The sequence below is a fragment of the Carcharhinus amblyrhynchos genome, chromosome 8, assembly GCF_965287045.1.
Source record: "Carcharhinus amblyrhynchos chromosome 8, sCarAmb.v2.hapA, whole genome shotgun sequence".
Classification (NCBI taxonomy): domain Eukaryota; kingdom Metazoa; phylum Chordata; class Chondrichthyes; order Carcharhiniformes; family Carcharhinidae; genus Carcharhinus; species Carcharhinus amblyrhynchos.
The window spans coordinates 120,628,656-120,644,161 of record NC_137331.1 but is presented as its reverse complement, the minus strand read 5'-3'; the positions used below and the strand labels follow the sequence as shown (position 1 = coordinate 120,644,161).

Below are 15,506 nucleotides of genomic sequence, written 5' to 3'. Positions count from 1 at the left end.
ATGCAGTTCTGGTCGCCACACCATAGAAAGGATATGATTACACTAGAAAGGGTGAAGAAGAGATTCACCAGGATGTTGCCTAGGCTGGAGCATTTCAGTTATGAAGCTGGTTAGGCTGGGGTTGCTTTCCTCAGAGCAGAGGGGGGACCGGATCGAGATGTACAGAATTATGAGGAACATAGATAGGGTAGATAGAAAGTCCCCTTGGTAGAGGGCTAATAACCAGGAGGCATAGATTTCAGGTATGGGACAGGAGATTTAGAGGGTGTTTGAGGAAAAACCTTTTAACCTAGAAGTTGCTGCGTATCTGGGATGAGAACCAGATTTAAGAAGCATTTAGATGAGCACTTGAAATGCCACAGCATTCAACGCTACGGACAAAGTGCCGGAAAATGGTGTTTTACTAGATAGGTGCTTAATGGCTGGCAGACACGATGGATCTAAGTGCCTCTCTCTGTGCTGTAAATCTTAATGACTCTATGACATTTTAGTGGTAATAGTTGGTTCAGGTATTGCATGGCAGTCAGTAGACAAGGGAAGGAAGAGAGATCCAAGTATAGGCATCAGTTGGTAGCACTCTTGCCTTCAAATGTTGCAGGGTCAAATCTTGCTCCAGATGTTAAGCACAAAAGGACAAGACTCAAAGTCAGATGTTTACATCATGGAAACAGGCCCTTTGGCCCAATTGTCCATGTAAGACTAATGCCCTAGTGCACAGGGCAATTTAAATCAGAGATGCTCAAGAGGCCAGAATTGGAGCAATCCAGATCTCTAAGGGCTGTAGAGCTCGGGGAGGTTAGAGACAGCAGAGGCCATGGGGAATCTGAAAACATGCATTTGAGTTTTAGAAAAACCAGGATGCTGCTTTAGCAGGAACCAGTGTACATCAGCAAGTACTGGATGATGGGCAAACAGAACTAGGCACAAGATAGGACAACCTCAAGTTTACTGAGGACAGATCTGGAGCAGCCAGCCTGAGGGGCATTGGAGCAGTTAATCAGAGGGGTAAGAATGACATGAATGAGGATTTCAGCAGATAAGGCAAGAGAAAAGACAGGCAATTTAAAGTTTTAAAGTTTATTTATTAGCATCACAATTAGGCTTACATTAACACTACAATGAAGTTACTGTAAAAATCCCCGAGTCGCCACACTCCAGCAATTGTTCGGGTACACTGAGGGAGAATTTAGCACAGCTAATGCATCTAACTAGCATGTCTTTCGCATTGTAGGAAGAAACCCATGTAGACACGGGGAGAACATGCAGACTCCACACATACAGTGACCCAAGTCGGGAATTGGACCTGGGTCCCTGGCTCTGTGAGGCAGCAGTGCTAGCCGTTGTGCCACCATGTGGAATTTCAGGCTACACATAACGCTGATTTTTCTGGTTCAGCATCAAACAATTGCAAAGGAGAAGTATAAATCTGCAGAAAGGAAACAGAGTTGGTCTAAGGAATGGATATTGGTCTTCCCAACATTCAGTTGAAAAAAATTTAAGAAACAGCAGAGGGGATTAAGAAAATTGATGAACGATAGTGTGCCATGAGCTAGAAGAACAGTGTGTTGTTCCGCAAATTAACTGGAGTTTATTTGACAAGTCAAATCTTGGTCCACTCTGGCGTCTGGATGAATAGGGAGCAAGTAACAACAAAGAACAAAAAAATTACAGCACAAGCATAGGTACTTTAGCCCTGCAAGCCTGCACCAACCTTGCTCCCCGTCTGAATGAAAACCCCCTACCCTTCCACAGACCTTATCCCTCTATTCCCAACCTATTCATATATTTGTCCAAATGCCCCTTAAAGGTCACTATCGTATCTGCTTCCACTACTTCTGCCAGCAGCGAGTTCCAGGCACCCATCACACCCTGTGTAAAAAAAACTTACTTCATTGAGGGATAAAGACCAAGCAAGGGCAGAATTTTTTTTTTAGTTTAGCTAGGGCATCATTTGGTTTGAGTTGATTGATTACTGTCACATGTATTAACATAGTGATAAGTATCGCTTCTTGCGTGCTATACAAAGCATGCCGTTCATAGAGAAGAAGAGTGCAAAATGTAGTGTTATAGTCATAGCTAAGGTATAGAGAAAAATTAACTTTCACAAAGGTAGGTCCATTCAAAAGTCTGATGGCAGCAGGGAAGCTGTTCTTGAGTCGGTTGGTACATGAACTCAGACTTGTATATCTTTTTCCCAATGGGAGGAGGAGGAAGAGAGCATACCTGGAGTGCATGGGGTCATTGATTATGCTGGCTGCTTTGCCAAGGCAGCAGGAAGTGTAGACAGAGTCAATGGGTGGGTGTGTGTGATGGTCACAATTGGCATGGACTTGGAGGGCCAAACGGCCTGTTCCTGTGCTGTACTTTTTTTTGTTCTTTGTTCTAATTCCTTTAATGATCTCACAGCCCCCTCTAATACAAGTTATAGAAAATTCTGGGTGGGATGAGTCATCTTAATTTCCCCAGTGGAGTATCACACCATTGCCAAGCAATGGGCCTTTGACACTTGGCCAGACTGGTCTAATAAAATGTATCAATTTCTGCTGTGATTCAGTGGGCAGAAATAGTATGAAGTCATAATGTAGAACAACCAGCAACATTTAACACTTGATGGCCCACTTGAACAAGGAACAAATGCCATCGTGTAGAAATTTAAATAGGGTTAATTAATCCTGAAGTTGCTGCTTACACACTTTATTTAATCACATATAGAAAAAAGATAAGCAGCAAATTCCAGCATTTGGACTTGAAGTTCCTTAACTATAACCACTGGATGAAGTAATGAACAAGCTGAAGATTATGGAGAACTATTTCAAAGCCAAGTAGAAGAAGAAAAATAAATACATTTGCCCTCTTCCATAATACATTCAAAGGCTTTAGGTTGAAGCAGTGTGTTCTAATCTGGTAATTAAATCCTATCATTATGTATATCTTATTAATGATCAGGCTATTACATCAAATGGGCAAAGGAAAAATTATTACTGACCCTGTTGTCCAGATCGGAAACAAATTGTACATCATTTTTACATTTGTGTTAGCAAGTATATAATTTTAATAAGAACATTGCTAGAATTACATATTTCTAACTTTATATCTATTATCTCCATACATGTAACTGATCTCTGGTTTCACAGGTAAAGATATAACCTTCAATGAGTAGTTTTAAACAAAATATTGTAATTCTAAGACAGCCATTGTAAACTCAGCATCATTGTATGTCTATTGCCATAACTGTTGCAAAAACCATTTATGATTATTTGCCATTTGCTGCAGAAAATCTAATTTCTCCCACTAAATGGAATGGTTAATATAGGTACCAAGCTTATATGTTTAAGCAAATAAAAGGAAAATGTGCCCACATGCAAGGAGTTTGTCTTGAATCCTTTATAGTCTTTATCATGCCCTCCAACCTCCCACAGAGCTTGCCCTACAGACTATTTTGAAAACTCAATAAATGGGTTTCCTCCATTTCTAACAAATAGATGCAGGATTAGGCCATCAGGCCCTTCAAGCCTGCCCCACCTTCTATTCCTCCATCTATCAAATATTTATCCACCTCCATTCTGAATACTTCTAATGATCTAGCCTTTGGAGCAAAGAATTCTGTAGACTCACCACCCTCCAAGAAGAAATTTCTACACAGCTGTCTTAAATGACCGTGCCAGAATTATAGGGAGTGGGGTAGCTTGATCTTGGGATTGGACATAGCTTGGCACAACATTGAGGGCCGAAGGGCCTGTACTGTGCTATGTTTCTATGTCCTATGTTTTATCTTGTAGCTAGGTCTCCTTCTTCGAGGCTCTCCCACTAGTGAAAACATCTCACCATCTACTGTCAAGCCCCCTCAGGATCTTATATATTAGAATAATGTCACCCCTCACTCTTTTAAACTCCAAGAAATACAGATCCAGAATATTTAGTCTCTTGATAGGACAACCTTCTCATTCCAGAAATTAGCCTGGTGAATCTCCTTTGGACTGCCTCCAGTGTTACTATATCCTTTTCAAGGAGACCAAAACTGTATGCAGTATTCCAGGAGAGGCCTCACCAACACCCTGCTTAATTACAAAAAACCTATTTTTAAACTCCAACCTTTTTGCAATAAAGGCCAAATGCCATTTGCCTTAACTCCTTGTTGGACTTGCCTCCTAGCTTTTTGTATTCATGCATGAGAACATCTAGATCTCAGGGTGCTTCACTCAGAATCATAGATAATAGAATTCCAACAGTGCAAAAGGAAGCCATTCAGCCCATCAGGGCTGCATCGACCACAATCCCACCCAAGCTCTTTCCCCACAACCCCATGCATTTACCCTAGCTAGTCCCCTCACACTAAGGAGCAAATTAGCACAGCCAATCACCTAACCCACACATAGAATCTACAGATGGCCATTTGGTCCATCAGGTCTGCAACATCAACAATCCCACCCAGGTCCCACAACTCCACATATTTACAGTCTTAATCCCCCAATACGAAGGGTCAATTTATCATGGCCAATCAACCTAACCTGCACATCTTTGGACAAACCCACACACGGGGAGAACATGCGAACTCCACAGAGTGACCTCAGCACTAGTCAAGAGTATGCAAAGCAAAAGCTATTGGTTGTCCTTCTCCTGAAGGCATATGTCAAATGACTGCCTCTACTTCACAAGGTGAAGTACCGCAAGCAAGCAGTAATGGTATCTTCAGGTTAAAACAAACCAATACTTCACAATTCTGCAAATGATGTTTGACATCCTTGTACGCTCTCTCACATTCGGCTGTACAGTTCCACGGCTGTTTCACAGTAAATTTTCCAAGCCTTCAATAGCGTAGATAAGTTTGTAACAAGTTTGCCACAATAATTTATGAAGCCTAGAAAGGACCTTGATTGTGTCACATTCATTAGATATCATATTTCTAAAATAGTTTCTTTTTTTAGATGCTTTATGTGGCCCTTATCAATAATGTGGCCCAAATACTGGACTAGTGTCTGAAAAAAGTCACTTTTCTCCCTTGGTACACAGACATTGTGCTCGAAGACATTCCAGTGTTGTTTCTAATGCATGTCAACACCACAAGTGTCATGTTGAGTATATAATTAAAAACAGAGCCAGGTGTCTTTTTATAGAATAATTTTATTTGGAAAATATTTCAAAGTCCTTGCCGAGTTTACTTCTCACTGATTTGCTCTGGCATGCTTCTGATGATGTCAGAATCGCCTGAAAAAGAAAACCTTCAGTTCAGATGATGCAAACTTGACTCAGAATAACAATATGAAGTTCAGCTCCAACTTACTGACCATTACTGTTAGATTTCATAAAGACATGACAGAACTAAAGGCAATATTTACACATTTTTACTCAACTGCCACAAAATGTCAGCAAAGTTAAATCCCAGGGAATAAGACAACTCAAGCATAGATACAAAACTAATGGAATGACAGGAACAATAGTTGTGAATCTTTCTTTTCCAGATCAGAGGAAAGCGTACAATGCATCAGCGTTAGGACGACTCCTTTTTAAAAAATATATTAAAGAACGAGACTTGTGGGCAAAGGGCATAACTGCAAAATTTCCAGGTGACAAAACTTAGAAGGGCTCATAGAATCCCTACAGCACAGAAAGAGGCCATTCGGCCCATCAAGTTCACATCGACAACAATCCCACCCAGGCCCCATTCCAGTAACACCACATATTTACCCCGCTAATCCCTCTAACCAATGCACCCCAGGATACCAAGGGACAATTTAACATGACCAATGCACCTAACCCGCACATCTTTGGACTGTGGGAGGAAACCCACACAGACACAGGGAAAAACGTGCAAATTCCAGACAGTGACCCAAGACGGGAATTGGACCCAGGTCCTGGGAGCTGAGAGGCAGCAGTGATGACTACTGTGCCGCCCATGGTTGTGACAGGTGAAGGAGTTGGGATAGATTTCAAAAGGACAGACAAGCTGGTGGAATGGTTGGGTACACAGCAGATGAAATTTAATGCAACTGATTCATTTGGGTAGAAAGTATATCAGTGAATGGACCCAGGGTTTACATATACAAATATATTGAAGGCAGGAAGAAACATACTGGACTTTAAAAATATGGCCACAGTGCAACGGCAAGGAAGCTATGATGAAGAATCTTGAATTAATACCTACCACTTCAACACAACTTGCATTTTAATTATAATTAACATTAATTCTTTCTTGGGATCTGGGTGTAGGTGACCAGGTCAGCATTTATCACCCATCCCCACTAGTCTTCAAGGTGGTGGGAGCCACCGTCGAAGAGCAGAAATCCATCTGCCATTGATAGACCCACACCAGCCCTCAGAAATACTTGCGCAAAGCAGATCCATGTCACCCCTGCACCAATCTGTGGGTATCCACTTACAAATTTACAGGGCTACGGCTTGTAACGTATACTGAACGCACATTACTTAAAAAGCAAGGAAATGGTTAACTGATTCTCTTCCAATAAGTAAAATATTCACAACCTCAGCTACAAAAGTGAAAAAAGCATGATAAACAGGAGCGTGCAGGGACCAGGGTGCCAAGAACAAGTCGAAGTCACCCATGTTCATTGTATAAAGCCAGTGCACTGCATTGTCAGATATACATCAATACCAAAGACAGTGTACCCTTAAAAATGTCGTCTTATATCACTTGGAACAAAACCATGTTGCATTTCAGATGTGACAGAACAGGTACATTACAAAATGTAATAAAATAAAGTTGTTGCTGTCAATATTAAACAGGACTTGACAAACTAGCCCTGCAGACAATATGCACAGCAATAATCTAGCGAATGTCTAGCCTGACTTGATCAGAGACAAAAATCAAGCCAGCGAGAATATTCGCATTGTATATATTTAAGCATTAACGGCTAAAGCATGCGACAATAGCATACTATTCTTACACAATGTACACATTGCAGAGCAACAAATGACACAAACCTTCATGATTATTTTCAATATCAATTAAAACAATTTACGGGATGAGTGTCACTGGCTAGGTTGGCATTTATTGTTCATTCCTAATGGCCCTCAAGGTGGCGATGAGTTGCCTCAAGTCCCGAAGTGGGCTGCTCTTGGACGTTGCTTCGGGAGTTGCCTATTGCTTCATGTCGTTAGTGTGCTTAAACTGGACCATCTCGAGGGCAACATGACAGCTCAGAGACTATCTCTGTTGCTGTGCGGACACATGGATCTGGGCCTGTGTCTGTGGGAGTTTGCACGTTCTCCCCGTGGTTGCGTGGGTTTCCTCCGGGTGCTCCGGTTTCCTCCCACATCCCAAAGATGTGCTTTTAGGCTGATTGATTGGGTACTAAATTGTCCCTAAATTGGACCTCCCTGATCCTCGCACATTAGGCCTAGACTAAAATCATGAATAGGTCACTGGGACAGTGGGACGGCGGCGCGGGCTCGTTGGGCCGAAGGGCCTGTTTCCCGTGCTGTGTTGTTCTTTGTTCTTTGAAATGCAGCACTATGGCAGTACCTATGCTCCAGGGATTGCAATGTTTCAAGAAGGCAGATCATCATCCATCTTTGCAAGGGCAACTAGGGATGGGCAATAAACACTGGTCTAACCAATGACACCCACATCCTTTAAACAAATTTTAAAAATCCAACATTTTTAATTGGTTTAACAGTGGGCAAACCCACAGAAATGCTTGTTCTTGGAAGAACTTACCAGGATCAATGATAGCCAATGTGCACACTCTGTAGTATTTACCACAAGCTGTACCTAGTTCAATGTTGTTGCCACTGTAGTGATGCACACCAGTTTTCGCTAACATAGCATAGTACTCAATCTCAGATTTCCTGAAATAATAAAGACAACTCCATCAAAATAGAATCATTACCATTTCAAATTCTAATCAAGACAAGATCAGCCATTATAACAGACAAGTCTGTCCAATGCCAGACAAGGCAGTCTAGGTGTGAGTGACAGACAAAGGGCAAGCTTTATACTACGAAGAACAATCCAGCTGGGGGAATTCAAACATATCTATTTTATGTAAAAGGGTGCTTCGAATTTTGTTCCAATGGTGTTCTAATGCAGCAGTCTTCCAAACTCCAATCCAGATGCGGCCCATGGGCTGTAGTCCAGCCAATAGGGAGGTAAGTTTGAAGCCTGCAAACGGATTGGTTTGAGGGCATATTACAATCAGAGGCGATCTTACTCAAGCACCTGGACTAAATTTAACATGCTACAGGTAGGTAACTAACACCCACATTGCAATAGCAGAGGAATGTGGTATACAGACACTGTCAACTTGCACTCAACAGTTCTCTCTCAAAACCAAAAAATATGCACAACACCGCAAAAACATTAGCCAAAACATTACTGCTCCTGTGAGGTGCGTACCATTGGTATGGCCAGCATTCATTGCTCATCCCTCATGTCTCTCAAGTCACCTGTCACTGAATGTTTATTTGAGGACAGGATCACAGTGGTGTGGGTCTGGAGTCAGATGGAAGGCAGACCAGGTAAAGACAGGTTTCCTTCCCTAAATGATATCAATGAACTAGATAGGGCTTTCGTTAACAATTGGGTAGTTGGATGATTAGAAATGAGATCAGCTTTTTATCCCAGATTGATCGATTCAATTTAAATTCCTGCAGCTGCCATGGAGGAGTTTGAACACAGTCCAGATTTCTGCATTATAGCTACAATTTAATTAGTGCACAATATAAATGCAGAATCAGCAGTGGTTTGCACACAGTGAATTACTTTGATGAAGTAGTCAATCGACTTGATGGTGGGATAAAATGGAGTGAACACAGGAAAAGTTCCTTATGCATTAATTGATGAAACACATTTAGTAAACTTCAGAGAGAGAACAATGCACTCCCAGTTAAAGAAGGATGTCAAAATGCATAGTCATTTACTCAAACGCTGCAGTGAATTTGCACAAAGCAAGACTCTACAAGAAGTAGCATGTTTCAGTTTTTGTTGAGCATAGCACTTTAGCTAGGGCAGGATTTGTACTACATTCTATAGTGCAGTTATGTCACTAGACTAGTAGCCCAGAGGCATAGGCTAATGCTCTGGGCACACGGATTCCAATCCCACCATAGCAATTGATGAAGGTTAAGTATTAAATTGGGAATAAAAAGTCAGTTTCAGTAATAATGACCATGATAACTGCTCGTTGTAGAAATTCATCTAGTTTACTTTTGGGAAAGAAATCTGCCATCTTGTGGTTGACTGTCAATTGTCCCTTGAAATGATCCAGCAAAAGGCAATAGGGGATAGGCAGATGAAAGAATGAAAAAAGCAATCACCTCCATTCAAGAAAGGAAGGAGGCTGAAATCAGGAAACTACAAACCAGTGAGCTTAACAGGTGTCAGAGGAAAATGCCAGAACCTACTTCTTGACTAATTTATGAGAGTTTTTTGAGGAAGTAACAAGCCACATGGATAAAGGGGTTAGTAGTTGTGGAGCACTTGGATTTCAAATAAAAGGTTACTACATAAAATACATGGTGTATATTTGATGTATTGTCACAGGTATTAGCATACAGTGAAAAGATTTGTTTCTTATGCGCTATACAAAGCATATCGTTCATAGAGAAGGAAAGGAGTTGTGAATTTAGTGTTACAATCATAGGTGTAGAGAAAGATCAACTTAATGCGAGGCAAGTCCATTCAAAAGTCTGATGGCAGCAGGGAAGAAATTATTTTTAGTTATTTTTAGATTGGCATGTTATCAGTGAACACCACAGGGTTCAGTGCTGGGACCTCAAATTATTGACAATTTATATCAATGACTTGGATGAAAGGACCAAATGTATGTTTGCTAAATTTGCTGATGTCACAAAGTTAGTTAGGAGACTAAGTTGTTAAGCAGAGTGCACAACACAGTATGCAGGAATTAAGAGAATGGGCAAAATAAGGGGCACATGGAGTATAACACAGGATCACATGAACTTGTCCACATTGGCAGGGATAGAAAAGCAGTATACTTTTTAAATGGAGAGATCCAAATGTCCTGATACACAAATCAAAAATAGTTAGCACGCAGTACAGCAACTGATTAGAAAGGCAAATGTAATGTTGGCAGTTATTGCAAGGGGAATAGAATATAAAAGTAGGGAGGCTTTAACCGCAAAGGGGATTGATGAGATAACATCTGGAATACTGGCCACCGCCTTATTTGTTTAAATATCAGTCACAAGTAAAGCTTACATTAACACTGCAATTAAGTTACCAAGAAATTCCCCTACTTGCCACAGTGGCGCCTGTTCGGGTCGATGCCTGAACCAGCACATCTTGCAGATCGTGGGAGAAAACCGCAACTAGAGGAAACCTATGCAGACACAGGGAGACCATGCAAACTCCACACAGACAGTGACCCGAGCTGGAAATCAAACCCGGGTCCCTGGCACTGTGAGGCAGCAGTACTAACCACCGTGCCACCCCCTTGTTATCCTTTATTGCAAGGGGACCAGGATGTGTAAAGTAAAAACGACAGTGATACTGGTTCGCACTGTATTTTGCCATTTACTTCACAAAATAGTTCAACTTACCTCAAGGCTGGGCAGTTGTTGGCAAGAATAACCAACTTGGCTTTGCCTTGACGAATCATTTTCAAAGTCTGTTTGTAGCCCAGCACGTATTTGCCACTTTTCATAACCAGCTGGAGCCTGGAGTTGATGGACTCCAATGACTTTTTCTGCATTCAAAAAGCAAAGTCAATTTTAAACAAACACCACAAACAGCAAACCCTAAAGAACAATAGCATTCCACCAACAACTCCACAACACTCAAGCTTTCTCAGAAGACTAAGGAAATTTGGCAATGTCAGCTACGGCTCTCATCGACTTTTACAGATGCACCATAGAAAGCATTTTTTTGGTTGTATCACAGCTTGGTATGGCCCCTGCTCTGCCCAAGACCACAAGGCTCTACAAAAGGTCATGAACGTAGCCCTATCCATCACACAAACCAGCCTCCCATCCATTGACTATCTACACTTCCTTGTCAAAGCAGCCAGCATAATTAAGGACCCCATGTATCGCGCACACTCTTCCACCTTCTTCCGTCGGGAAAATGATACAAAAGTCTGAGGTCACGTACCAACCAACTCAAAAATAGCTTCTTCCCTACTGTCAGACTTTTTGAATGGACCTTTCTCTACGCCCTAACTATGACTTTAACACTACATCCTGCACTGTCGTTTCCTTCTCTATGAACAGTATGTTTCTTCTGTATAGCGCAAGAAACAATACTTTTCACAGTATGAAAATATATGAGACAATAATAAATCAAAGCTACTTGATGTAAAATTTATTTTCAAAGCATACACACAATATGCAATAGATCAGATGAACGCATTTGAAAACGTAACTGTTATATCCTGCCCCATGCGTCAATTCCCTTTGGGTCACTAATCAGTCCTGCATCCTCCTCTTGCCAACTTTTTACTCTTTAAATGCCACTAGAAGACTTTGGGATTCACTTTTGAGTTAGCTGCCAGTCTCTTTTCATACTCTCACTTTGTTTTCTTATTTGCTTTTCAATTCACCTCTAGATCTTCTATATTCAGTTTGGTTCTCGGATACATTGTCCACCTGATACAGGGTAGATGCAGGGAGGATGTTCCCAGTGGAGTGTCCAGAACCAGGAGTCACAATCTGAGCAAACCATGACGTGGAGTTGTCAGCATTGGACTGGGGTAGGAACAGCAAGCAATCTCAACACCAGGTTAACCAGGCTCACCTGATGGGGCAATGCTCCAAAAGGTTGTGTTACCAATTAAACCTGTTGGACTTTAACCACTCACCTGATGAAGGAGCAACGCTCGGAAAGCTCATGCTACCAAATAAACCTGTTGAACTTCAACCTGGTGTTGAGACTACTTACTGAGCACACCAGATAGACCGTTTAGGACAGATGAGGAGAAATTTCTTTACCCAGAGCGTGGTAAATCTGTGGAATTTGCATCACAGAAAAAAGTTAAGGCCAAAACATTGTATGTTTTCAAGCAGTTAGATATAAATCTTGAGACAAAGGGGATCAAAGGATATGGGGGGGGTAGGATCATTGCATAAATGATCAAGACATAGGAATATCGAGGCCACTCAGTCTATCACCCATTCAATAGGATCATGGCTGATCAAACACTACAATGCCTTTTATCCACACTATTGCCGTAATGAGCTTCCAGAGTCCTCTGGGATAGACAATTTCAAAGATTCACAACCTTGTGTTACTCTTCCTCTCGGTGCCAAGTGACATCAAGGCTATGGGCCAAGTGCTGGCAAGTGGGAGTAGGTAGAGGCAGGTCAGGGGCTTTCATGCATTGGTGCAGACTCAATGGGCCAAAGGGCCTATTCTGCACTGTAGTATTGTGATTCTAAGAGATATTTTGTAATTATACCCCCTGGTTTTAGACTCCACCATCAAGGGCAGCATTTTATCTGCATCTATCCTGTCTATTCCTTTAAGTATTTTAAGCTTCAATGTGAGATCACTTGTCATCCTTCGAAGATCTAGAGAATACAGGCCCAGTTTGCCCAAATTCTTCATAGGGATCATCCTACATACACTCCCTCATTGGCAATAATGTAGTTTCTGAGTTAAAGTGACCAAAACTGCACACAGTACTCCAGGCATCATCAAATCAAGCTTCTATACAATTGAGGCAAAACTTCACCACTCCTGCACTCAAATGCTCTTGTGATAAAGGCTTACTCTAGCCTTCCTAGAAGTTTGCTGCAAGTACTGATCATTGCAGTACTCCACTGCCTGTCTACACAAGAATGACCTGTTTCTGCCCGTTAACCAACCTTTAATGCATACTACCACCGACCCCACGTCCTCCTCTAGGGGACTCTTAAAAAGCCTTCTAGAAATCCAAATATACGATACTCATCACTTCAACTTTCATTAATTTTGAGTCACAAAAGCTCCCAGCTAAGAAACTTGATTTTGATTTAATTTATTATTGTCACATGTAGTGGAATAGTGAAAAGTATTGTTTCTTACACTCTGTACAGATAAAACATAACATACATTGGAAGGAAAGGTATGTTCAGAACACCATTCAGACTATGTTCAGAATAGTGTTAGTCATAGCTAGGGTGCAGAGAAAGATCAACTTAATGCAAGATTCAATGTAGCTCATCAAACGTGATTTTCTTTCGACAAATCCACACTAACTGTGCCCAAAAGTGTAAATGCACATTTCAGGATAATCCAAGCATCCAGTTATCACATGGTTTATAATAAACCCCAGCATTTTCTCCAGCACTGGTGCAATGTTTACAGGCCTACGGCTCCCCCCAATACTGAAGTGACATTTGCTACTTCCCAATCCTTAGGAATGGATGCAGAATCTATGGAAATTACACCAATGTAGCCACTATCTTCACAGTAACTTCCTCCAACAACCCGGGGTGAAAATACCCCAGAACAACAAGGATTTAAAATGGGAAAACCAGCCCAGCCACCCCCAAATTCCTTCCCTCCATGGAGATGGCGAGAGACGAGGGGATAGAGAAGAGGGGAAAGGGAGAGAGGAGCCCTCCCCCTGGGCAGTGCGAGGCTGCTGAGGGTCCGGCCTGGGGGAGTTTGCAGCCTCCCCAGGCTCCATCCCCTTCCACGTGAAGCCTAGGCCGCGCTCTGAGGGCGGGGGGGGGGGTGTCGGGTGAGAGAGGCAGCCGGAGACTCACCGTCTTCTTGGCCGCGACCATTTTGCCTGCCTGTGCTTGCTGAGGGAGAGGGAGGTGAGGAGTGGGTGCGGTGAACTGGGCAGCGCGGGTTTGGGCTCCGCTGCGGAACGAGCGGCAGCGCCGGCGAGGCGAACCCAAGATGGCCGGGCAGAGAAAAGGAAGGATGTCCCAGAACCCACCACGCTTCCCCCATCGGCCACCGCGGCGATCACGTGGCCTGAAATCGACGTCACCCGCCTCGCAGCGAAGCCGGCCAGGGGCAGGGGGCAGGGGGCGGGACCCGGCGCTGACGTGATGACGCAAAGGGATAACGCGGCCTGAATCACTTTGCCCCGCAAGGTGCGGGGACCGGTGATCACGTGTGCTCAGCCCGTCTCCATGGGAACAGTGGGCGGCCCCGCCCCTTCCCTCTCCCAGTTTCAGCATCAGGACAAGACAGCAAAATACTGCAGCAGCTGGATATCTGAAATCAAATCAGAAAATTCTGGAAACAATCAGCAGATTTCAAAATGTTATTTATTTAGCTTATTTATTAGTGTCACAACTTGAATGGTGGGGCAGGCTGGATGGCCTACTCCTGCTCCTCTTTCTTATGTTCTCATTAAGTAGACTTACATTAATACTGCAATGAAGTTACTGTGAAAATCCCCTAGTCGCCACACTCTGGCACCTGTTTGGGTACACTGAGGGAGAATTTAGCACGGCCAATGCGCCCTAACTGACTGTGGACTGTGGGAGGAAACTGGAGCACCCAGAGGAAACCCATGCAGACGATAATCTCTCCCTCAATGTCAAAAAAAACGATGAAGATTGTCATCAACTTCCGGAAGCGTAGAGGAGAACATGCCCCTGTCTCCATCAACGGGGACAAAGTAGAAAGGGTCAAGAGCTTTAGGTTTTGAGGTGTCCAGATCACCAACAACCTGTCCTGGTCCCCCCATGCTGACACTATAGTTAAGAAAGTCCACCAACACCTCTATTTTCTCAGGAGACTAAGGAAATTTGGCATGTCAGCTGTGACTCTCACCAACTTTAACAGATGCACCATAGAAAGCATTCTTTCTGGTTGCATCACTGCTTGGTATTGGCTCCTGCACTGTCCAAGGCGACAAAATCTACAAAGGGTCGTGAACGAAGCTCAGTTCATCACGCAAACCAGCCTCCCACCCATCGACTCTGTCTACATTTCTCGCTTCCTCGGCAAAGCAGCCAGCATAATTAAGGACCCCACGCACCCCAGACATTCCCTCTTCCACCTTCTTCCATCAGGAAAAAGATACAAAAGTCTGAAGACATGCACCAACAGTCTCAAGAACAGTTTCTTGATTTGACTTGATTTATTATTGTCACATGTATTAATAGACAGTGAAAAGCATTGTTTCTTGCGCGCTAGACAGATAAAGCATACCATTCACAGAGAAGGAAACAAGAGACTGCAGAATGTAGTGTTCCAGTCATAGCTAGGGTGTAGAGGAAGATCAACTTAATGTCGGTAGGTCCATTGAAAAGTCTGACAGCAGCAGGGAAGAAGCTGTTCTTAGGACTTCATTGTCGGGGAGACCATGCAAATGCTATGACAATGGATAAATGAATGCCACTCAACAATCACCTGGCAGGAGTGTTCTCTTCCTGTTGGGGAACACTTCAGCAGTCATAGAATCATAGAACCCTACAGTGCTGAAAGAGGCCCTTTGGCCCATCGAGTCTGCACCGAACACAATCCCACCCGGGCCCTACCCCCATATCCCTATATATTATACCCACTAATCCTTCTAAACTATGCATTCCTGGACACTAAGGGACAATTTCTTAGCATGGCCAATCAACCTAACCCGCACATC

At 42.9% G+C, this 15,506-nt stretch overlaps 2 protein-coding genes and 1 non-coding gene across 3 annotated transcripts in view; 1 reads left to right on the top strand and 2 right to left on the bottom strand.

Moving 5' to 3' along the window:
• LOC145346400 (matrilin-1-like) overlaps positions 1-3,995 on the top strand; it is a 42,714-nt gene extending 38,719 nt beyond the window's left edge. The window contains exon 10 of the mRNA XM_080193552.1: positions 2,771-3,995. Coding sequence (XP_080049678.1) covers positions 2,771-2,826 — 56 coding nt within the window. The 3' untranslated portion in view covers positions 2,827-3,995. The remainder of the gene's footprint in view (positions 1-2,770) is intronic.
• A 1,108-nt stretch (positions 3,996-5,103) lies between these two features.
• Positions 5,104-13,841, bottom strand: rpl30 (ribosomal protein L30). Its single transcript, XM_080194730.1, has 4 exons — positions 13,666-13,841; positions 10,519-10,664; positions 7,676-7,806; positions 5,104-5,205 (listed from the first exon to the last, which is right to left on the bottom strand). Exons 1-4 carry the CDS (start codon positions 13,684-13,686, stop codon positions 5,156-5,158), a joined length of 348 nt encoding a protein of 115 aa, XP_080050856.1. The 5' UTR covers positions 13,687-13,841; the 3' UTR covers positions 5,104-5,155.
• LOC145347129 (small nucleolar RNA SNORA72) lies at positions 6,717-6,846 on the bottom strand. Its single transcript, XR_013887786.1, has one exon. It is a non-coding gene; the product is annotated as a small nucleolar RNA SNORA72 (small nucleolar RNA).
• Positions 13,842-15,506: the final 1,665 nt, after the last annotated feature.